Source organism: Anguilla rostrata, chromosome 2, assembly GCF_018555375.3.
Source record: "Anguilla rostrata isolate EN2019 chromosome 2, ASM1855537v3, whole genome shotgun sequence".
NCBI classification, from domain to species: Eukaryota; Metazoa; Chordata; class Actinopteri; order Anguilliformes; family Anguillidae; genus Anguilla; species Anguilla rostrata.
In genome coordinates, this window is record NC_057934.1 from 42,627,078 (window position 1) to 42,652,904 (window position 25,827).

At 42.9% G+C, this 25,827-nt stretch overlaps 1 protein-coding gene across 1 annotated transcript in view; it reads left to right on the forward strand.

The window, feature by feature from the left end:
• The window catches only part of rhbdl1 (rhomboid, veinlet-like 1 (Drosophila)), a 55,475-nt gene that overhangs the window by 13,824 nt on the left and 15,824 nt on the right, over nucleotides 1-25,827 (forward strand). Inside the window, exons 3-5 of the mRNA XM_064322353.1 lie at nucleotides 7,498-7,722; nucleotides 9,004-9,152; nucleotides 11,126-11,238. Of these exons, the coding sequence (XP_064178423.1) occupies nucleotides 7,498-7,722; nucleotides 9,004-9,152; nucleotides 11,126-11,238 (487 nt within the window). The remainder of the gene's footprint in view (nucleotides 1-7,497; nucleotides 7,723-9,003; nucleotides 9,153-11,125; nucleotides 11,239-25,827) is intronic.

The following is a 25,827-nucleotide window of genomic DNA, read 5'->3' on the forward strand; positions in this document are numbered from 1 at the left end:
ATATTTTGTTATACACCCAGTCCCTGCACCAATGTGGGCGTTTGGATTATTCCTCAGAAGAGTAATACTGGCATATTGCGGATACATTTAGAGTATTTTTACATCATTGTGATTGTTGAATGTGTGTAACTGCTGCATGATTTGCCTCCTTAATGACGCATGTCTGCACCACTGTGCACATTAGTGCATTTAAATACAATCCATTCTACTGGCCTGAAATATTTGTGTCCTGCTGCCATTTTGCCTAACATAACTCCTGTGTATCACTGAATTTGAGTCATGGGAATTGTTCTTAATTCTCTTAAATTATATAACTCGATTTAAGCCTTAACTGTAACTGGAATGCACTTGACTCTAGCAGAAACAAGGGACTAGCAGAATTTGTAGCTTAGAGTCAACAAAAATGGTGCAAATCTGCTCTTTATCTTCTCTGCTGAAGCCATGTGTGCACTCTGATGTTCAGAGTGAATCCAGGACCACATTGGTGCAAATGAGACAGGTTTCATAGCATCCAGCTATTATTGCTGAGAGCACCTCACACATTCCAATGATGCTGCAAGTGAAGAAAGAATTGCACACTGGACAAGAGGAGTGTGCTCCATAAAGTTGCTCACTGAGTTTCAGTTATCTAATTTGGAGACACAAAGGCAAAATAAGAGATTTATCCCTATTGCCTTCCATCCCACTTGTGGGATGCTATCGATGCCTTGTTAGAATCACTATCGAAGCCTTGTTTGAATCTAGGCAAACTGGGCTGTGGTGCAGGAAAATTGGGCTGGTCGTATGGGGCTGATCCAAAATGTGCTCTGCACCACCTTTCTAACCACACAGTTTTAACGTACCACCACTGTACTAATTGAATTATCTGTTAAACTAGGAGGGTGTGTGTGGATTGGGGGTTGTTCAAATAAAAACTCTGAGCCTAAATGGAGTGTGGATCAATAATTCCCTGTTAAACAAGTCAAACCTGGCAGCTCTGTGCCCTGGAGTTGCGCAGTAATTAACAGAGATGATGCCAGGAAAAAAAGAATGCAATGGGAGAAGAGCTTTCCATGAATGCTGACTGCATGCAGCTTTGGGGGCAGGCACACCGAGGGACAGCAAGCAGGAGGGCAGGAGGCCGTATGGGTGCCACAGGCTCTTTCCTCGGCTCCTCGGCTATGTGGCACCGGGGTTAATGATTTCATTATCACATTCTCAACTCACCTGCCTGTGAAGAGAAAATAAAAACAGCTCTTTAACATTCCAGGAGGAGTTACCTGCAGGGCTGCAGCTGCGTTCTGCACCAAGGAGAGGAGCACATGAGGATAGAGTGAAAGGAGATGAGAGGAGGAGAGGAAGGAGGCAATGTGGATGCTCTACTGGAGGCCGCATAACCCCACATTTCCACATCTCCTCCGTTGTGCTTGTGCCTTAGCACTTGTGCATATAATTAATTTGATATTGTTCATATGGAAAGCAAGGGTATCTGCATTCAGGAAGAGAATCTGCAGGTTGTGCCTAGCACAGAGGGTGAGGGGGGAGGTGGTCTTTGAGCTAGCTCCAGCCAAAGATAGCTCTCCCTCCTGCCTGAGCTTCTCTGCTTTTACCACTGTAGCATAACTGTGTTTTATCTCCGAATAGAGCACTTAATTTGAGCGTCTCTGAATGGAGATTTTTAGACCCATATAGTTTACACATGGTGTATTTCATCAGGTTTTGGGGGTTAGCAGGAGGGAAGATTATTGTGGGCACAGGTGGTCTTTCGTCATAAAAGAATTTATATAAAATGCACATTTGATCAGGAAATGGTTGGCAGCACAGAGGAGAGTGCAGGTCCCACTGGGATTAGTCTAGTGCCTCTTTAATATTCTGTGGGTGTGTGCGCTGGGGCAGAGCTGGCTACAACCAACCGCATCCACAGGTGGTGGATCATGGGTCATCCTTCAGATACAAAGCTAACTAAGCAGGTGCTACCTGTCAAATAAGTAGTCACACACTGACAGGAGGGGACTAAATTAGGTGCGGAGGGAAGCCAGTTGCATGGCTTGTGTTTGGGAGCACACAAGAGGCAGGATCAACAAACCGAAACATGTCAGCTCCCTGCAACGTCCAACAGAAGGTTGTCTGAAGTTCATCTCTTGCCAATGGAATCACAGCAGTTGAAGTTGTTGTGGCAGGGACCGCACACCCCTCCATTCACATTAAATCCACTCTTTGCACAAGCTATGACTTCTGCCAAAAGCAAGCCCTCCCAGCAATGGGGCAGAATGGTGGGGGCAGGCTTTGGATGAAGACTGGAAGCCTCTAGCTTAAACCCTGCATGGATGTATGAGGTTGTGTGGATGGGACGCGGGAACGGCATCCTCCCTCAGCTGCTGCCAGCACGTCTGAGCCACCCTTTTCAGGGTCCACACTGCTCATCCCTTGACAGGGGAAGGGTTTAGAAAAGGTGACCCAAACATTGTCTGGTCTTTCGTCTACTTGGATGGTCAACCGTGGCTGTCAAGGCGTCGCCATTATGGTTGAAAAACGAAATCCTCAATGAACCTATACCCCACATTTTTTTGGCCATTCTGGATAACACTGCACTCCATAGACGCACCTCCCTGGTTGCACATGAGCTTGGTAAATACAATATAGACATTGCTGCCTTGAGTTTCTCAGATGAGGTCTCAATCATAGAAGTTGGGGCTGGATACAACTTTTTCTGGAAGGGTCTTCCAGAAGACACCCTATGGTTGCATGGAGTCGGATTCGCAGTGAAAACCCACTTCCTGCAAAACATCCCCGAGTCCCCACTGGGAATCAGTAAGAGTTTAAAAACCTGGTGTATCCCACTTTCCAATGGGTGTTCTGCTACCTTCATCAGTGAATACACAGCAAAACTAAATGCACATGACAAAATAAAAGAAGCATTTATGAGGCACTGGACGATGTGCTGTCAAAAATAACTCCCACCAACAAGATCAGTCTCATGGGATGCTTTAATTCCAGAGTGGGCCCAGACAACTTACTCTGGTAGGGAGTCATTGGGAAATACGGCGTAGGCAAATAAAACAGCAACAGCATAAGACATTCTCACTATGTGCCAAGCATCAATGAATCATATCCAATACCATATTCCAGTTAAAAAAACAAACATAAAACGTCATGGGTGCACTAATTATTGAAACACTGGCATCTCCTTGAATACATAATCATCTGATAACAGAACCAGAACGACGTGACTAGGTCGATCAGATCCAAACTTCAGTTAAAAATCCACCCAAATTTACTAAACAGCAACCTTGCCATAGATTAAATTCTAGTAGCCCATAATGTCCTAGCAGTTACCACAGGAAACTTACTGAATACCTCCCTGGCCTCCAGGAAAAAAAACCCTTTAGCACCACCCACAACATTGAATGTGCCTGGGCTAGCCTCAGCTTAGCAGCATACAGCAACTGTATTTCAAAGCCACAGATTTCCACCATTCTCTCTCACTGGAAAGCCATCCTTGCTAAGACTCAAAGACAGCTTTAGAGAATGAGTGATGGCTCAAGAAAGCCTACGGGATCCAAGCCTATGCAGGCTCCAACAACACTCATGCCTTCTATCAAGCAGTCAAGACATTATACAGACCTCAAAAACACACCATAACTCCTGTTAAATCTGCAGATGGCTCAGTCCTTTAGAAGAACAAACAGAAAATCCTTGAATGCTGAGCCAAACCTTTACCATTGAGGTAAGGGTGAAGCAGGGGTGCATGCTGGCACCAGTAATTTTCAACCTTTTCCTGGCAGCAGTGCCTCTTCTTGCTCAGTGTATGTGTGTGTGTACATGTCTTAGTACTTTCTTAATGTTCATGCTAGGCCAGTGAACTATGGATATGTGCTGAATCAGGGTAGGGTAAGCTGGCAGGCATTCACAGGATAGCCCCTCTGCTCTCTCTCAGCCTGGGTGGCAGTACTACAGAAGGGGACAAAGGGATTATCTGGGAAGCATTCACACAGCAGAATGCCAGGACAGTTTATATTTATAGCAGGGAACAGCGATTCCAGCACACACTCCCATCAGCAGGGGGCTGATGCCGTCCTGCGTCCGCACAAAACAAACCATATGTCTGTGTATGTGTATGGTTAAATAACAAATCCAACGGCCTTATGGTAGTTATGCAAGAAGGATGTGTATCAGCACATTGTCAAAAATGTGGAGGTGTTACAAGAGGGTACATATGCAAAGTAGGGCTTTCTTTCAAGAGTGCCTTTGTCTCACTGTTCTTTCCTTATAGTGAGTATTCTTCCCTTTTTCATGTACTGCTATGGATCAGGACTATCACCTGAAACTATTTTATTGGATTTTCACAGATTCACAGAAACCAATTACAGCTCAAGTCTACCTTCTTATTTCAAATGCAAAATTTCCTTCCAAAGTTTTTCAGAATTGTATTTCAGTAGTAGAATGGATGAGTGCCAGGGACAGTTTGTTGTTATTGTTTGTGTGGGTGGAAGTGTAGCTGCAAGGTTAGGAGGTCAAATGCATGTGATCACTTGAACATAAATCACAAAAACAACTCACCATCCACTAATAGTCCTCTCAGAGAGACATGGCGGTTTGCTGCCACAGCTACTTTGATGCTACTGCGTCAGTCACATGACTCACAGCTCTTGGTTGCGTCTGCTGGACAAACTGCCTTGTGAGGCTCGGCAGCAGAGGCACCGCCAGGGATTTTGTGTCCAATGAAAAGATCTCACAGTTGCCCCACCACCCAGGCCAATAGTGTAACCACACTATATTTTGTCAGTCTGTCAATCAGGGTCCTTGGGACCATCCTAACCCCGCCCCCATAGGATGCTACTGCTCAGCAGTCAAGCATTACATTCCAGTAGCAAGATGCCTAACATTACCCTGTCTGCTTCCACTTTCATGTCCTCACTTCAAAGGGAAATCATGTTCACTTGTAGCTGTCATTATAGAGTTTTGTATGTAAAATAGGAAGACAAGTGTAGCAGTGTCTCCCTGGAAAACCAAAGACTGTAAATCTGCTAAAAGAAGGTAGCAGGTGTTTAGAGGAAAAAAAACATGATCAAAACATCATATCTGCGAACACATCAAATCAAACTCCAAATTAAGTACAAGCACAAGCAGTTCTTCTTCAAATACATGCTTACCCCTCTCCCCATCTTTGCCACAATGTTTTGCATTTTGTACTGAAGTGTAAAGAGATGAAAAATTGACAAAGTGAAAAAGTCCACCTCCGCCTTGTACTCGTGGCAGCAGTTTTACCCCAGGAGTGTTTGAAACCTGCAGGGTGCCCCATTCTTCTCACTCTGTCTTATGCATTTCCACCTAGTACACATTCATGGCTTTTTCATGACCTAATTTTCATTGAAAAAATATGCAAGCTCTTGCCAGTAAGCTGCTGCATATCTTTTAATGGTCTTGCAGGGACACAGGCTGGGTCATGGTTATCACCGCACTGCAGGCCTCTCTTGTTTATTGTTCAATTCGGCATCATAATTACCCCAATATACGTCTCTGGGCATTCTCTCCTCAGACTTCACTGTGAACTGTTTTGAACGTTCCTCAGACTCATTGCACTATTTTTTTTTTTTTCTATTTCGTTTAATTGTTTTAGCAGCTTTGTAGATATTGCTTAAATCTCCTTCATGCTAATGCTCCGCATGGATATGCAATTAGAGGATAGGCAGCAGCAAATGAATTATTATTGATTTATAAAGGCCTGAGTGAGGTCCTCAACGATTCGGGTTTGTTAGCTGCAGTGTTGCAGGAGGTTGGTGTGGCTTCTTAAAGGCAGTCAGTCGTCAGTCGATTGCAGTAATTACTCGGATCCTTGTTTACGAGCCCACTCTTTGTTGCCTTGTCATTATGTCGAATGCAGTGACAGGTGCAACCTAATTTCTGAATATTTCTAGGTTTCCATTCAGCCCAATTCATAACCAGCTAATACACTGTGTGAATATTCAGAGGCTCTTATATTACAATTATTTATTTATCTTTGCAATTATCTACATATTTAATCAGCTAGTTCATTGAGAGGTTACACTGCTATCCTGCTATCAAAATAATAAGAAACAAAGGGATTGTGTAAGTGATGTTGCTATTTTTCCATTTGTAATTGGCAGAAACTCCAGGATCTCTAGCAATTGTTTTTGCATTCCTCCTTATCCCTGTCTGTTACTTCAGTAGGAGATTATACTGTAAGAGTCCACAAATGAAAAGGAAGCAGTGCAACTGAATGTAATTGTCACCTCCATTTGGGGCTAGCAAGGCTTTACTGAAATCTAGCACTGGAGAAACTGGTCTTTGCTTACTGATATTGTACAAGTAGAGACAAACACGTAAAGAATATTGATTGACACTATATCTCATTGTGTGGACTTGAAGGAGCTTTCCGTGTCACTCATGACATTGGTTCCCATTGACACCATTGTTTTCAACAGATAAATACAAACAACTGGAAAATCCCCTCACCTCCGCAGTTGCTGAGTCTTGCTTGAGTATCTGCTAAGCAATTTCTGCACTCTCATGGCCACTCTCATGTTATACCCGTTTAAGCTATAATAGCATGACACTTTATTAAATGCCAATACTTAAAAAATACAAATTATATGGTGAATGTTTCATGAGACATGTGTCTGCAGTGTGTCGTGACTCGCACCATTTAAGCTATGGTGTGACAGCTGGCATTGTCATGTTTGAGTCACTGCCCATCTGCAAGTAAAAGACCTCCCACATACCAATTAACTTTTTGTCCAATAACAGGGACAGCTTCGGCGGATTGGTCCTTTCTCCAGAGTTTTGCAGGGCAAACACAGTGCCCAATAACAGCAGATTCTCGCTGGCTGTCACAGATCATCCATGACACCAGGGTTGTGCTGCAGGTTCAGGCTGCAGAACCATGATTTCCAAATGAAATATCCTGCAATAGTTATATGCTCTTGAAGGAGAGGCAGACTGAAGTTATTTTGGGGGATCTGTTGAAAAAAGGAATAGCCTCTTGACAAACCAAATCAATGTCTGCTGCTTAGTGAAATTTATCAAGGTAATGCACATGTGCTCTCTGCTTTAGAAGTTTCTAGAAGTGAGACACTTGCTGAACTAAACAGACGGCAGCAGCACACAGTGCATTCATCCTGTCTCATGCTGACAGCTGTTTCCCTTTTTTGTCTCTCTGTAACATTCAGTCTGCTTCAGATCTACGCCTGCTTTGTCCTGACAGAACTGGTAGTTAGGGGGCTGTATGTGGATTAGCAGCGTTTGTCTCATGTTGCAAGTGGCTGTCTTCACATTTAATCAAGGATAGCAGAATACCTTCCCAAGCATTTTAGTCACACAAATCTATACTTAAACTCACTATGTCTGTCTTTCACCCCCACTGCCTCTCCCTTTCTGTATCTCGCTCTCTCATTAAACACAAACCTCTAAGTCCTCTATTCCCTTGCTCTCTCTCTTTTCTTCTCACTTTCTAAACACACCTCTCTCATTACGCTGTTTTTTTCTCTCTCTCCGCAGATGAGCAGCAAACGTTCCAGTAGTTTCCGGCGGGCCATTGCCAATGGCCGCCGCACACTGCAGAGGGAGATCCTGTTGGATGAGACGGGTCTGGGAGTCTACAAGCGCTTTGTGCGCTATGTGGCCTATGAGATCCTGCCCTGCGAGACTGACCGCCGCTGGTACTTTCATCAGAACCGACTGTGCCCACCTCCTGTCTTTATGGCCATCATCACCGTGGTCCAGGTGAGGACATAGCCTGTCTCCTACTGTCCAATCAGTGGTGATGGAAGCCTGGCTCATTATAAATATTTAATAAGCCTGTTCAGCACTTTACCAGTTCTGACTGTACCATGCAAGTGTAACACAAAAGTGCTTGATGGAGATACAAGTGTAACATGAAATTCCTAGAATGTCAAGATATAAGGATACAAGTGATATGAGATAGTGATCCAAGACTGGGAGTAACCATGTGGAGGAGTAGTGTTAGAGTTAGTCTGAAGAGATGCATCTTCAGACCATGACGGAAAACGGGAAGTGACCAAGCGGTTTGTAGAGGAATGGAGAGTTTGGTCCACCACTGGGGAGCTAAGTTGGAGAAGCTCCGTGGGTGGGACGAGCAAGAACCAGTTACCCGAATGGCAGGGAGTGCAAGTTTCCCTGCTGCAGCAGAGGGGAGTAGTCGAGCTGGATCGTAAGGTTGAAGCATGTCCTGTAGGTAGGCGAGGGGCTGCCGTGTTGGCTGCAATGTAGGCCAGGGCCAGGACTTCGAACTTGATCCTGGCAGCGACCGGTAGCCAGTGGAGTGACCTCAGCAGAAGAGTGACGTGAGAATTTATATAAATCCCCCCCCCCCCCAGCTCTACATCTACTGTAGGCCCAAACCTACATATACTACAAGTTCCATTGCTTTTTGTACAATGATTTAAGCCAATTACCTGAGCTTCATTCAGCAGATCCAGGCTTCCTCTAAGGTTAATTAAAGTCATCAAGCCTGAGGAACAGAACATTACAGGATAATGTATGAAAATGGCCAAACAAGTTAGTTTCATTTTTATGACATGGGTGTGTAAGATAAGATAGATATACTTTTATTGAACCCCGTGGGGTAATTTGTCCTCTGCATTTGACCCATCCTAGTTACTTAGGAGCAGTGGGCAGCCACAGTGCAGCACCCGGGGACCAACTCCAGTTCTGAGGCCAGTGCCTTGGTCAAGGGCAACTGCAGGAGCACACCTAACATGCATGTCTTTGAGTGTGCATGTGCTGTATCCATGAGTTGCTCCATGTTTAGTAGAAACATAAATGCATTTCCTTTGGCTGAGCTCAACAACAAATAGTTACTCAATATGTTTGGAAGCATAAAATATATTTGTATTTTCCCGACTGAAATTAGTATGGTCCTTTCTCCAAGTTTTTTTAAACATTGTTTTTACTCCTGTGTAATAATAAAGGGAAAGCTGTTTGTTTATTGCCCTTTCCCTCCTCTTCATTCCTGTGTATGCTTGTCAATGCAACCTCCCACAGATCATCGTGTTCCTCTGCTACGGTATCATGCTGAATAAGTGGGTGCTGCAGACCTACCAGCCCGACTTCATGAAGAGCCCCCTGGTCTATCACCCTGGTCACCGAGCGCAGGTGTGGCGGTTCTTCAGCTACATGTTCATGCACGTTGGGTAAGAGCCGTTCTCTTATTCTTACAGGCATCGCTCTGAACCTGCAATGCTTATCACTGTCATTCATCAATGTTCTTGCAAGAATTGCCATGTTGTACATGAAAAATAGAGCAGCTCCACAACAGTGCTGTAGGTCTAGTCTTTGAAAACTAACAGTTGGAATAACAGAAAACTGACATAAAGTTTTAGAAAAACTGATGGGCCTGATTTCCTTTGGAATACAATTGAGAGTATGGAGCAAACAGACTGTGACACAACTGGTCTTAACAGGGTTTGCTTTGTCCTAGTTTGTGAGTTTGGACAGTTTTCCCTGCCTTGTCATCTTGACAGTTACATAAGGCCTGTATGTATAGCACTCTTCCAAGAGTAGTACGGCTTGAGGGGACGTACAAGACCTTGACAATCCACCCCCTCTCTCACCACTAACCCAACCTCTCCTTCCTGCCACTGGCCACTTCCCATCTGGAAAACTGCAACTTAATCTCAGAATGACTGCCATAAGACTTCTGCGGCTGAGTGTTGCTGCTGCTGCTGCTCGCCTGACCTACAAACTCCCCAGACTCAGCCACATCACTACCCTTCTCATCTCCCACTATATGCCTTCTAATATGGGCTCACATCAAATTGAAATGCTTGGTCCCTACATATCGGGCAGCTAAATGGATATCTTCAAAAGATCATCAGACCTCTCTGGTTTCACAACCTCTGGTGACCTGCCCCTTGCCCATGGATGCCTGAACTTCCCAGCCATATCTCCTGTCTGTTCTGCCCCCCCGTGCTGGAATGGGTTTCCCATAGCAGTCAGTATGCAGAAACATTTTCTGATGCGGACTGAAGACCCACCTCTTCGGTCTCCCCTGTTCTTTAGCCATTCTTTTTCTTTCTGGATTTCCTTTTAGGATTTACATTTACAGAGCAATGTAAAGGTTAGCTGTAACAGTATTTACGTTTTGCTTTTAATACTAATAATTGGTTTGCTTGGCTATTATTACTGGCTATTAGTCATATTATAAATGGGTCTTCTGTGCCTTCTTGGTGATATTGCACTTCTGAATTCCTGAGACTAACACTGATGTTTTCATTTTGTAAGTTGCTCTGGATGAGGGGTGGAAGTAGCTAATTAAATTAAATTAAGTATTGAATCAAATAAAATGCAATCAAATTAAATGTTGCATCAAATAAAATGCAATTAAATTAAATATTTGTGCCAATACTATTAAATTAAATTATCCCTTGGTGATAAAAATTTAATTATTTACAAATCATTTAGTCATTTTATCAGCACAACAGTTGGTCCGTATGTTAATGCAGCAAAGTTGTTCCTGTTGTTTTTATATTAATAAGAATAATAATACGGTAATAATGAAGCTAAATGGAAGACACATTGAAATCACACACCAAACCTATTTCCCATAATTGACACTTAACAATATCAGGCGCATTAAACAGGTGAGAGCCCACGGCTGAATATTCAAAAGGCCTAAATGCAAGAGCTGCCAATCGTTCGGTGCATACATGTAGGCTATGTCGGTGGATGGGGTAAGTTGATTGACACTTGATGACACTATAAAACTACCATTGAATTGATAAACTATGGTAGTGAAAGCAGCAGTAAACTACTAAAGGTGGTGGTGATTGGAAATACAGTCAATTAAACTGATTAAATTTTTAGATTGTTAGTGAATAAATAAATGTCAATGTGATCAAATACAATTATAAAAGTATTTGCATATAATTTTGTTTTGTTCACTGAGAGATTAGTTAATTTTGTTGCATTTTAATACTTCAATGTTCAATTTAATTGCATTTTTATTCAAAATTTAGTTTAATTGCAATTTAATCGATCCAGCCTTTATTTAATCATTTCTGTTACTTGCACCCCTAGATGAAAGCATCTACTAATGATTATAATGCAATGTGATGAGATGACAGGTGGGTGTGGATGACCAGGGGTCTGATGTGTGTCACTGCAGGTTGGAGCAGCTGGGGTTCAATGCTCTGCTGCAGCTGATGATCGGGGTCCCCCTGGAGATGGTGCATGGCATCCTGCGGATCAGCCTGCTCTACATGGCGGGTGTGGTGGCTGGTGAGTCCCTGCCAGTGGCACAGAGTGATCCATGGTGGGGTCAGTGCTGCCATTTGTGTTTGTGGACATATGCCTTTTAACCTGGTCCTTCCTATTTAGTCATTTATGTACCTTCTGGCTTTTTTACGATTGGCTTGTTGTTAGTCCTTCAGGGGCATTTTGTGCTTTTTATCTTTTCTCCACCTCATGACCCAGCAAGCTAGCATCTTTTGAACAGCAACAGTCATCGGCAACAGCTTTTGCAAATCCAGAATGGTGATCTGCTAGAGGCTGGCCATTTACTGATTATTTTGCCTTCTTCTAAAGGTTGTTCTTCATCTTAATTGCCTGGCTTTGACTGCCTTGGGACAACTGTAATGCTAGTTTGCAAAAAGCTGGCTGCTAGCACTGTACGCTTGCTAGCTGGGCATATTTAGAGAAAATTTAATACTTACTAGTGCACTGGTTTTTACTAATATGTTATAATACATTATAAGATAGAAGAAGCCAGTTTATTTGAAAATGCAAACCTGAGGTAAAGTTCTTGGCTAATCTCAGCGAGCGTAACATAATTAGGTTAACCTTATAATTTTTACTGATCATTTGAACTTTCACAGATTGGCAAAGCTATACTTCCTATTAGTTTCACATGAGGGGATAAAAATGTTGGCTGTCTCCGGGGTGATGTGATTGTGTGAGAAGCCTCTCCTGACTATGGAGTCTTTGCACAACAGCTGTGGCCTGAGGACCATGAGTCATTGCAAAAACACATCCCCCCTGGAAACAAACTGATCTTGCTTTAAAACTAAGCTTGGAAACCCACTTCCATCTTATTAGTGTTTCTCCCACTCTGCTGCAGACTGCACACTTAGTAAACACTTGAGCCCTGGCTGTTGGAGCAAAAGCACTTGACCGTGAGTGTCAATAGGAGTCTGTCGACAGCGAACTTCATTTCCTTTCAGCCTCATCAAAGGCAGTGTGCTGCCTTCTGATTATATTCCTTTCAGAAAGCCAGTGCTTTGCATCCCCACATCACTGATCATATCCCATTGGTACTGTTCACCAGTTTGCCTCACACTGATCTCATTCCTTCTGCTTTTATTGACTTTTGCCACATTTGACAAGTTCAGTGAATTGTTTTCAAAATGATAAGATCTCATTTCTTGTTAAAATGAAACACATAATGTTCCACTTAAATGTGAAACAATGGGAAAGCATTTTACTGTGAAAATCTGCTTCTCATATCAACTATTTTTCATTAAAAAGGCAATCAATGTTTCAGTTTCTTGTTGAAATCCCAGTTTTTCAGCTGTAATGAAAAATCTCCCCTGTGTACATATGAGGCACACTCAGTTATAAGAACAAATGTACAAGAGACGAAAAAATGTATGCAGTCGCAGACAATCCCATGCAATTATACTGTCATAAATAATTTAATCTTTGATTTATTTTAGAACTAGAGAGATTCAGAGAGCCTCGCTTTTGGGGGAACCTCAAAAAGAGGCAGAAATCTCTGGTGGGCCTGTGCTGTTGATCCTCCAGCTGATTGAGCTGTTGAAGAGTGAGGTCCTGTTCGATACAGACAGAGGGGGCGGGGGGGGGGGGGGGCTGTGATCGATGGGACAGGAGGATAAGCTGGAAAGCATAGTGTTTAGGGAATAAAAAATCAGAAGCAAGCCCACAATTAGGAGATCAAGTGCTGCCTGAGTTTGCCGAATTGGATCAGACATGTTGGGAGTTCACAAGAACACAGAACGTGCACCACCCCTGGTCTAGCTGTAATGGCTGGTGAGGCAGGGTGAGCAGGAGGTGGCTCCTCTTTGATTGTGAAAGCTGCAGCAACTTTTCTGCCTGCAGCCTTCTGTCTACACTTCCCCACTGAGACATGGATTTGCAATGAAGATTTCCAAGTGCACAGTTGGTGCAGAATGTTTAGTATGGTCTTTAGTATGAATGGTCCAGAATGTGTGCCACTGCTAGTGCTGGATGTAAGGAAAAGGATTCTGCACAGTATGTTTGGAGGGTAAGACTGCTGAAAATAACAGTCTATATCGTTAGCATAGCTCATTCCCTAGTTATGTTTAGTGTGTCCTGCATGAAAGTTGGTTTTCATACAGTATCACAGCAGTTCATTGCCATCATTCAGAATATGGCTTGCGGGATCCTCTCATGAAAGTCACTCTATTGGTTGAATGTGACAAGTTTGACCCTTAATTGAAAGTAATGATACTATCTGCCTAAGAGTGTATGACAATATTTCTGGAGTGGTTCCACATTGCTTCAGCCTTTTATAGGGAATAACACCCAGCAATCGTGGCATCCCTGAATAGTTCTGTATTTCCTTGGTAGGCACTTTCATTGCTTACCGTCATTTTCCCCAAACAGACCTCTTTTTTGAGCCTGACTGGCAGATTAGCATGGGCTGTCAGTATGATCAGAGGAAACAGAGTGTTCTGAGAAAATACTCACCTCCCTGAGTTTTAGTGCCTGCTCAGAAGATTATCCTGAGAGAAGAGCATTGTCTCAAAAACATTCCGTTCATACCACTGTGTGTGTGTGTGTGTGTGCGTGTGCGTGTGCGCGCATGCACGCATGCGCATATTGTTTGTTACAAGTACATTGACTAAATACCTTGAACAACAGAAGCCAATGGCTTTGAATTTTGTCTGAACACTAGTCACAAAATTCCCAGAATCCTCCATCTCTGATTGTTTGTTGATCATAGAAACTGCACTGGCATTGATTGCTTGATAAAACTGAGCAGTGGGTTTGTATTCTGTTGCTAAAAAAACTCACACTTTGTATTCCTCTGCTGTCAAAACTCACACTTTATTCTCTATCTTCCTTGTCCTTACAATCAGGTCTTGATTGTGTGTTATGATTTTACAGTCTTTGCTTCCCTGCTTCTGATCACCAAGCCTCATCATAGGATGCATTCTGCAGAGAACAACAGTGCAGAGGCTTACATGGTGTACTCATTTTTCTGCTGGTTGACATCATGAATATCTCCTTCAAAGTGGACTAGCTGTGATCTCCAGTGCTGCAGGTGATGGCAGGGAGGGACCGAGTTTTAGAACATTCCAGAAGTGTCCCCAGAGTAAAATCACATCTGTTGTCATTTTCATTTTAGTCATTCAGTTCCAAAACATCAAGTGTCAGCAATCATTGGCTGCTGTACTCTGCGGTGGAGATCAAATAAACTGCTCTCTGCATTTTAGGATATTGATAGTATTGTGCACATAATATGGATTCAAATAACCAAAGACAACTGATGCTTTAGCAAGAAAGCCTTCTCAAAAAAGAAGCTCTCTCAATTAACCGCAGAGATGTACAGTATGCTTATGCTTTATGGAAAGCCCTATGCCCCTAGGGGTGGGCCAAAGCTCTGACATACCATAGAACCCCTATAGGAGAGGTGCTGGCCTACTGAAGGTAATGAATCCCAGGGTGGCCCAGGTGGCTCCTGGGATAGAGGAGAAGGTGCTGAGCATTTTCATTGAGGGTCACTAATGAAGATGAGCTCAAGGTCTGGGTCCATAGCCGCGGGGAAGGACATGCTATGCCATGCTTACTGCCAGCAAGGTGAAGCCCTTTAAGAAAATAAGTCTACTTCTATCAGTTCTGTTAAGGTCCCACTGTTTCTTGGGTCAGTGCATCCAATCTTTTGGAGAAAATTGGTTTTGTACAAAGCTTTCAGTGTTTGTTTTTCCATGAAATTGTGCTGTTATGTGTTACACCATGAATCGTGTCCAATATCTTAACCAGAATTGTTGCATGAAAAAATTGTGACTCATTTGTCAAAATTTGTTTGTGGTTGTGGTATTAATTCAATGTGCTTCAGTGCTACTGACTCATGAATTCATGCACAGAATGTTTTATCAGTATTTTTAATTTTTAATCCCTGCCCTGTTACATGGGATGTAATATTAAGGACTAGAATTCTGAAATTACTTACCACATGTAGGCATAAGTGATTGCCAGAATATAATACTAATCAGTTAGTTTACATTAATTACATGTTAATAGTATCATAAGGTCATGCTTTAACATGATGGGAAGTACAAATCTGGTACAACTTGACAAAACAATTTGCCTTCTGTCTTGTGTGCTATATGTTTGTTTTTTTGTTGTTTGTAGTTTGTTTTGCAAGAGCCCCACCCTTTGTGGGTCCCCCAGGCAAAGGTAACAGGGTAATATTACCTTGTAAACCATGCAATATTGAGAAGCAGAGATGGATCAGCAAATATACCAGTTATGTTACACTGTAAATATTTAATATTAATCTTTTTTTTAAAATGACTGTAGCTAAAGCTTCTTAATCCTCCAGTCATGGGAAGCCACCGCTGCATTGTGTGCACTGTGGTTAAGCTGCTCTAATCCTATTAGAGCAACTGCACTGCAGAGAGATGGCGAAGAAACACTCTCATGGAAGTATCGATCAGTGACACCCAAAGCTCTGCAATATTAATTGGAGAGTCCCGGTTGTATTGTACCATATTGCAATGCTCGAGTGGAGCTTCAGTTATTAACTGCTTCTGTGCTTATGCACTGGTGCAGTTAGTCTTTGCTCGCCTGCAATAACCGTGTGCCTTCGTAAAATTGAATGCCTGTGACAACATGATTAATATACCCTCTATACCCTCAGAATCAATAAATGAATTCATATAATAAGGGAATATGTGGATATTTTTTTGTAGATTTGCCTTTTCATTAATGACTGCAGTCTGTGTTTGGTAAGAGGTGACTAGTGGGTTTTACTCAGCACTATTTTGTTACTTCCAGTGGTCAATAATTGAATACAGAACGTGGAGGGATTATTAAAACTTTATGTTCAGTTTAACTGCATTTATTTTAGTTTTTTTCCTAAGGGCACGGCAATCTTTTAGGCATGCATTTCATTTATGTTCTCTGGAACACCTGATTCTCTTATCTCCGGACTGTGCGTAGCTCAGTCCAGTTCTGTATCAGTGGCAGGTTTTCCTTCTGCACAGCACGAGGTGAGAGAGACACAGTCCCAGGGGTATCACTCTTTCTAAAATGGGATCATTTTGAGCAGAGGAGAGAAACAGTTCATGTTGTCAGTCTCCCGTGTAAGGGGAGCTGAATGGTGCGTTTGAGCTCCTGAGGGTAACTGTAATGTGTTGCCAGAATCAGTGAGCATGCTTTCCATACTGATGCTTCGATTAATGGAAGCAAAAGGGACCAGACTGAGTATTGATTCGTAGATCCTTTATTGTGCCCCCCCACCCCCCCTCACTCCCCTCCACCCCCCGAAACATACGCTTCCTGCCCCCGAGAGACTAGTGAACAGCAGACAGATGAATTGCACTCTGCCCATAGAGGTTTGTAGCATGTAACTGTGCTTTTTGGAGCAGACAGGCATGCCTGCTTGTATCTGAAAGCTATTTGAAGATTAAATTCACGGTGGGGCCTCATTTACCACTGAACTGCTGTTTGGCTGTGTGATGCAGTGCGCACGTCTCTCTCTGGGGACTCCAGACGTGGAAATAGTAGGCCGTGGATACAGTAGGCGCAGTGTTATGAAGTGCTTTTGGCAAACGGGCTTTTAAATCACAGAGGAGCTTTCTCTCCCTGCACCTAAGGCCTTTTTAAGTTATACAAACAAACTGTAGATTTCAGTATTTACACAGGAATTTTCGTTGGTTTTTTAATGCCCAGAATTATCCCTGCCTGTCTTTACATAGAAAAGTAATTCATGGTTAGCTGAAACTTAGTTGTGTCCTGTGTCCATCTGAGGGTCTGGTCTCACTGGTTGGTGCCATCGTGTTAACTTCCCCCATGCGACACCAGGGCTCCATCTGCCTCCACTGCTGAGCGCCCTGTCTGCGTCGTAATTAAAGACTTGGCTTCACAGGCCGGGAACACTTCTTCCTCCTTATTTCATGGCTGGGGGACGGAGTTTAGGAGACACAGTGTAAATCAGAGGACCGGGTGGGATACTGAGAGGACAGCCAGTTCTGCAGCAGGGACAGAAGGCTGAATAAATCACTTGAAGCTGAGGGTGACTCAAGCTCCAGGTCTTGGCCTTGAGGACTTTAGAGGCACGGTGGCTTGAATTAACCCAGAGACAGAGAGACAAAGGGAGGAGGAAGGGTACAGTCTGTGTCTGGACACCTCGGTCCATCCATCAAGCCATAACCTCCAGCAGCAAACTGCACCCATGGTTCTGTTGAAGGACCATAGTGCTTTGTTGCTGTTTCTCTCAGTGTAAGATTTCTGGTTGTGGGACTACCTGTTGGAACCCTCTAACACTGTTTGCTGGTGTTTATGTGCATGTGCATTACTTCTAGACACAGGGTCACCTTGTCCTGATGCAGCACAGCAGCAGGCAGCGTAATTATGGTAATCCACAGCTCATTTCCGCACTGCTTTTGATAAGAGGGCTCTTCGGGCCTTGATCTGCTGCACGTTCCGTGGGTCCCCTGTACCTTCTTGTCAGTGACACGACAATTTTGGCTCAGGCTCCACTCCCAGAATCCCCTAGTGGCCTTCCGCTATGACGTGCTCTGCGACTAAGTCATCCTGAATCTTCACACATGTTCCAAAAAATGGTGACCTTAAATCAGGGCAGACAGGTACTGTGCTGTCCCGTGCTGGAATTGGTGGCAGTACAGGGAGTCTCAGTGTAGACAATGTCAAGGGATATAAATCTGGTTTGAAAGTGCAGCACAGGGGCAATTATAGCCTGGTTCTGACAGGATAGATGTGAAGGGCACCCCCACAGGGAATAAGCTGGTGCAGGGTGAGGGTGAGGACAGACTCCGGTACAATCCAATTACAGAGTATTAGATTGTACGGAGAAATGAGAAACAAATCAGTATTATAATACATGTTTTAGTCATGTTTATGTTTTCATTGCATTTAATGTTGGGTGAGGCCCAAAAAATGATTACAACCAGGAACTGGTCATTCAGAAGTAAGGATGAAGTATATTGCTGGTTTTTTACAGGCCACAGTCTGAACTAAGCAAGGCTGAAATCTATACCCCAGGTCACCATGGTGCATTGCAATATATAGATTGAGCAGGACAAAGTTACTGGTTATTTGTCCTCCCATTTAGGCAATTGGGGAGGATAATGGGATAATGACCATCGCTGCCAGTACCTTATGACATTTATTAGAAAATAAAAGCAGGGATAATGACGCATTGAATTTCATAAATAATTTTCAGTTTGATTTCATTCTGATTTTAGTTTCATTCCCATTATGTGATTTTTTTCCCCCTCTCAAGGCTTTTCTTGCTGGAGTGTGTGTGTGTGTGTGTGTGTGTGTGAAAGAGAGAGAGATGGCATCTGTGTGTAGATGCATGTATGTGTGTGTTTGCTGTAGGTGTTGTGACTGGGCTATTAGGGCCCAGTGAGTGGGGCGACAGCTCAGGAGGTAAGAGTGGTTCTCTGGCAGTCGGAGGGTTGCCGGTTTGATCCCCCGCCTTGGGAGTGTCGAAGGGTCCCTGAGCAAGACACCTAACCCCTAATTGCTCCCAACGAGCTGATTGGCGCCTTGCATTTTGCTGTTGGCGTATGGGTGAATGAGAGGCATCAATTGTAAAGCGCATTGGATGTATAAATATATAGATGAAAGCGCTATATAAATGCAATCCATTTACCATATTAGTAGGTATGATGCACATCCTGTTCTTTGAGAAGGAGGCCGTGGCCGGCGGGCCACAGTGAGACCCGCACTCCAGTCACATCCATTGACGAAATGCAGATGCACACAGCCAGCCCACCCTGTATGCACTCACACAGAGACGGAAATCTCTATCTCACCGAGCAGCCCGTTTCCTCTCCGCCGACGTGCCCTTGAATTTAGCATTACTAATGCACCTGCGTTTAAATTCTGAGGGATTTGACAGAAAAACTGCTGTCAACGCAGACTTCGCCCGTAGATGTGAAAGCAGCCCCTTTGATCACTGAGTGCGAAAGTAATGCATTCTGAGGTACGCAGACAGACGCTGCTGAAAAACAGAATCGTCTATATGGATGAGATTCCAGCAGGCCTCAGACGTAATTCTGTTTGCTGTTTCCTATTTGCTGTTCAGACACTGTGTGTGGTGTGGGTCCCTGTGGGTAGCCAGTGGGAATGGTGCTTGCGGAGCATATTGATTTTTCTCCTGCCCCCTGCACACCCAGGATACATAAACATTATTATATCTCCCCTCAGCTGGCTAATTCACATAGACTGACATGTTAGAAAAAACAATATCTCAGTATAAAGCTACTGCGAATGGAGGGGTATGCTTCCGAGTAGCAAGTGGTGTTTCAAGTAGTTTGGAATCAGAACTTCAGTGCGGTGTTCTGTTTCTGATGTTCATTTCGTGAATGCATACCATTCAGAGATTGAATTTATTGCTTTTTTTACCTTTCACCATTTTGTGGGCAGGGATGGGGGGACCCCTTGTGTCATTTCTATAAAGAGCCTTCAGTTATACTGAGGCCACTGCAGCCTTGTTAGAGTCAGTGTTATTGTGAAGGCTGTTGCTTGCACCTTCCCATCCCGGGTCAGTCTTTGTGAGGCATGCATGTGGTGTGCTATGTTTCCCTAAAGAATCGTGGTTCTGGGGATGTGGGCGGGGGAGGGGGAGGGCGGTTGCAGAGACACAGGGCTAGCTGACGCAGCACACCGCGCTCCACTGCTCACAGGCACATTGTGACACTCCAGGACCCCAGCAGCAGCAGCCTGTCGTTATTTATAGGCCCTGATAATAATCCCACAATATGGTCATAACATGACACACAGCGGGGTAGTGGGGAAGGTGGGGGGTATTCATAGCCGGTCTGACCTCCCACCCGACCCTCAGCAGCTCAGGCAGTTGATCACTACTGTTGATCTGAAGCTGCACCAGCGAGCAACACCCAACCAGTAACCGACTGCTAGACTGACTTAGCTAGCAGTTTTTACTTATGAGCCAAGCTGAGTCAAGCTCAGTCATTTAGCCAGTCAGTGATTCTGTCCTTCCCTGTTCCCATTACTGCTGCAGTATCAGTCTCTAACATGACTGGTCATGCCTTTGTTTGGATTTCGAACACAAATGGTTTTTTCTTTGTTCCCTAGGGCTTCACTTGTAGACAGGCTGGTTGAGAAACACAATATTGATATTGTGTAAATGTGTAAATTGTCCCGCTGCCCTTCTTTTTTCGTTTGATCTGATACAGAGGGGCACAGAGGATCAGCACTGTTTGCCAAATAATCAGTGAAAGGGAAACAGTTCAGTGTCAAGGGTATCGAGCACTTAAACAGCCATTTGTACACAGCGGTGTTAATAGCCCTGACAGAAGCACAGTCGACCAGCTGACAAGCTGAAGTACCTCTTGTGCACTTGTGGACTAAGAAGAGTGTACTACACCACCGTACAACAGAATCACATTTGCTGTTCTGTGTGAGTATACAGTAGATACAGTATCAGATGTAGTATGGACTTTTGCTCCTTCGGTCACATAATATTTGGGGACCTTTGCTGAATTGGTGTCAAGATGCTATCACTCAACATGCTCCCTGATAATGTTTTCACTTTGTGCGGTGACATCTGGTGAGAGCTGACTGTCATCCATTACCTCTTCTAGTTCAGCTCTTTCACTGAAAATGGTACATCTCCTTAGAGTCTGATAGGATGGATAAATCTCTGTCCTCTCTCTGCCGGGGTTAGTGCAAAGCTTTCATTTCATCTAATTTAATCAATGCAACAAAATGCAATTAGACAAGAAGCACTGATAGAGCTTGTCTATTTGAAGAAGAAGTGTGGAATAGACTATATATCCCTGATATTCCTAATTTTCCTCTATTCATAAAGCAAAAATGGAACTTGGATGAAATGTTCTCTATCAGAACAGGTTTTCTATTTAAAACCTGCACCCTACATCGAGGACAATTCCACACCAGGAGCTCCCTCGTCCCCTTCTCTCATGACACCTTTGAAAATATGTGCACAGGCCCAGCATTGTAGTGAGCAACATATTTATGACCCTGGCAGCCAGGAATACGGTAGGTGTAACACATGAGCCTTGGACCTTTGATATCTGGTGTGTGTGTGTGGGGGGAGGGGTGCTTTGAAACATTCAAGAATGAGATGAAGAGATTTTCAATCTCTCTCCCTGAAGAACCTTTTCTCAAGGTCATCCTCCAATCTGCCTTGAGCTGGAAATTGATGATTATGGGGAAATTCTGGGGAAGGGTCTTGGCCAGGATAATTTCACTGGTCTGTACTGGCTTCTCAACTGAGGTTGACATCCCTCTCATCTTGTGCTGGGGTGGTACCATGGGATTTGGTGGCTCACAGAGAAGAGCAGGACTTTGAAGATGTAGTATGAGGTAGCTTGACCTCCTTTAGCCAGGCTCTTTTGTGGAAGATCTGAGTCTGAAGGCTGAACTTTAGCGTCCTGCTCCCATAGCGACAGGGCACCAATCCGCTATCACAGTTCCTTTCACATCAAAATGACACCCTGTAAATTAACACAACAGAGGATTTTACTTTGAGCTTCAGCCGAGCGGAATCCACAGACATGAAGGTCACCAGTTCAGCATTAAACAGGGACAGACCGCATGTGTGTGGAACATCTGTCTTTCGCTGGTTAGTAACCCATGGTTCTGCAGAGCTGTAGCAGATCTGAACTGGTTTTCCCAAGAAAGAAGGACTTCCTTCTCTTTCACCAAGCTTCTTCATCAGTGTCAGTTTAATTCCATCATGTAACCAAGGTAATTAGATGGAGCCTCACTGGAAGATGTTGCCCCTCATGAAATCCTGCCAGAGTCCTTTCTCAAGGACATGAATCTTAGTGTGGCTGCTTGCTTTCAGTGGACTTCCAGCTAGCATGTTACGGGCAATTTAACATAAAAGGGCAAGGTAAGGCAGGCCTCTTTCAGCTTTGTAAATAAATCAGATCATGCACTTCCCCCTTAAATATATTAGCCAGGGAAGGCAATCTATGGACTGACAGAATGCTGACAAGAGAAAATATCTATGCAATACCAGCAGTTTTTGTACAGTCTAGATGGATCTTTCTGAGGTTAGGATGTGTAAATAGAGAATCTTGAACTTAAAGGATTCTGTGAAGTAAGTCAAAAGGTGGTCTCATTTCCATCCCTTTTGCTGAAGACCGACGATAGCTTTCAAATGTAAGAAGATTTTACTGTGTGGAATCAGCAGATATTTGAAAATACATTTAAATAGGTAATATGTAATATATTGGAGCGCACATACACACTACTCATATACAGATAGAAGCAGATCCATATTTTTTGTTGGACTAATGGAAAACATTGACTGTTGATGTTGAATGAAGTGGATGTTTTAAAACTGCAGTTTTAAGCACGTTTGTATGCATTTGTTTGCACATGCAAATGCATTCTGTGTGCATGTGTGTGTGTGTGTGTGTTCGCATGCACCACTGGAGTTCACAGGAGGGTCCTAGTGGAATTCTTTGTCTGTCACATTAGTTTTCACCATGGCAGAAATGAATGAGGACTTATAATGGCTAATTGAATTCATTAATTTAGTGCTGCGGTTTTGCTACTTTTCAGGGCTGGATTTTGGCAGAAGATGCCTGGAATAAAATGTGTAGTCAGCCTGAGATGGAAGGTCATAGAATTAACAAAATCAATTAGTCCATAATGGCAGTGGGACCTGTTTGATACAGCAACCTTATTGCGGCTGTGATCTGTGAGTTTATTTGACAAATTTGTTAAATAATTGTTTTGACATAAGGGTGTTTATCTAAATTCTGCTACATGAATTAAATCATGGAATTTTGTCATTCACTTGTGGGAAATCAAGGGGATGTTTTTTTCTCTGATGGGCCATAATCATATACAAGCATGGTTGTCAGCTAATGTTGTATAATGTCTGCTGCAAATTAGCTAGCTGGCTAGCTAACCAAACTAGTTATTTAGCTAGCCAAACAGTCATGTTAATATGCTCATGTTAATAATGTGACCAAAGTGGCCTTCCTTCATTTAAGAAACATTCCTAAAGTAAGGTCTCACAGAGGGAGATGCTGAGAGTTTGGGGCATTCTTTTGTTAAAAGTAGGTTAGATTATTGTGATGCACTACACTGTGATATTCCCAAGCATACTATCAGTCGCTGCACCTTCTATGAAATGCAGCAGCCGAAATTCTGACAAAAAACATCAATTGGGGGGTTGAGCTGCATTAAAATAGCTCCACAATTGTTCAAATGGCATGGACTAAATTACCAGCCCATACCATTTTATGTAGAAGAACCTAACCACATATTGAGTATTCGGTAATTACAACATTATGCAGGAAGATAGCTGAATATTATCTAAAGGTAATGTGACATCGATTGCCTTAGCCAATTTTTTAGTAAAATTATAGCTAAATTGCATTCATGTTTATCACAAAAGCAGGTGGTTACAGAAAACTGAAGGTATTAGTTTTACCATTAGGCCACTGTATGGGCTTGCATTGACTTCATTGCTCATCCTATTAAATGCTGCCAAAAACCAGTGAAACACTTCCATCTGTTGCACATTGACTAGAGTTGTCTCCAGTGGTTCCCACTGCAATTTTCTCATCAATATTTTGGATTGACTGGCATATGCTAAATGTACTCCTCCTTGTAATTACATACTTTATTTGATCTTCCATGATTTATAATTAAGGACAGATTACCAAACATAATGTGTTTTCTGGCCAGGTGCTTCGGACATTTTAGCTAGCAAACTGCTAACCTGGGTCATTACTTGGTAAATGAAACCATGATTTGGCACAATCTGTTCTTGGTGTTGGTTTTGTCACCAACAGTTTAGTTTTCCATAGCGGCAAAACCCAGAATTTATGGCAAAGATTAATTCTATAGACGTTTTTAGAAATTCTATGTCTGGGAGGCAAGCAAGTGCTTTGGAACTACCATTACTTCAGGACTACCAATGAGTTGGGGTTGACATATGCCTGTTTTCCTGAACTGTCCCCATCATACAACACTAACATTGGTTGTATACAATATATTAGTTTACACTGAAATGTGCAGAACAGGAGGCTGTTTATTCCTATTAAAAATGGCTGGGAGACCACCAATAATATTTTAATATAATACATAAATACAAAAATAATTATTGCCTGATAGATAAGGGGAAGAAATTTCACAATTTGGGCTTTAGACAACATAATCTTCTATCTTCAGTAATCTTATTGCTTTAGTTCTCTGAATTACTACTCATAACTGCTAAAGAGATGCACTGTGTAAATCTCAACTGTAGGCTTTTCTCACTCTGTTATTCCTTTCTGTTCTGTCCTGTGGATGGCTCTACTCTGCTGCTACGGACTTCCTGAGCTGCCAAACATTACTATTACTGGAAAATATTTACTCAGAACACAGTGCACATAATCAAATAAATCAGCCTGGATAAAAGTGACCTAAAAATTGGTACAATTGCAGGTAATGTTAATCTTTGAGCTCGGGGAATAGCTGGAAATGCCCTGTGATAGATTGACGACCTGTCAAGGGTGTATTCCGGTCTCTCGCCCAATGCACGCTGGGATAGGCTCCAGCAACTCCTGCGACCCTGACCAGGAATAAGCGGGTATAGATAATGGATGGATGATGAATAGCCAGAAAATAGTTAGCTATACTTCAACTTATATTAGCCTGTAAAATTGATATGTAGCTTGCCGGATAGATTGCCGCATTCTGATCACACCATAACATTAGCTGGCAAGATTTTAATTGATTTCCAAGGCTTTTTTGTTAGAGTCATGGTCTAGCACATGCTATGCTTTGACTATCCTTTTAATTCAGGCCTGCTGGGATAGTCAAAGTTCACTTCCTGGGTGTTTCGGTTATTATTTCTATTTTGGTGTGTTTTTGATTTGCCCAGACAGTGTTTATGTGCAATGAAGGATATTTTAGATGTACACAGAAATGTCTGATGATGGGGTGATAGTAACAATAGCTACATAGGGGCATTCAGGGGTTTGTGGTCTAAAGGAAGAAAATGCATTTCAGGTAATACCAAAGCCGTTTATATAGTGATGAAAACATACAAGAAAAACTGAAATAATATCTCAGCCTATGCTTTCTGTGCCTCTTCAACTTCCAAAATTGATATACAGTAACTTTTTAGGAACCAATGAAAATTGAAGGCTGTTTTAATGCATTCTCAGCAACCTGCCAGAAATCTAAATTTTCTCTGAAATGAATTGTGGATCTGGACAGCAGTCACTATTAGCAGGACTCCTGCCTAGATGATGAATGCTTACTGTCTATGTATTAGTCCATGGAGATTCTGAATAGAGTTCCTGTACAGTTCTCATCTATCTCCATTGGATTATGCGGTTTGACCACAAGCCATGCATCAGCTCTTGAGTACAACCCATGACTTATAGCACGCCTGGCAGGCCTGTATATCTCTCACTGTGTTCTCCCAGCAAGAATTATGCTTATAGACATGGTAGAAGTCTTTTATATGGGGAGTTTTAATGGCTCCAATGTATTGTAAAACATCAAAATGTAACAAAGAAGTTGTCAATCAGGGCAATTTAATTGAGCTCTTTTTAACACAATCAGTGTTTCACTCAATTATAATCTAAGTAGACATTACAAGTTGGATCTTAATAAAAGGTTGTAGACATG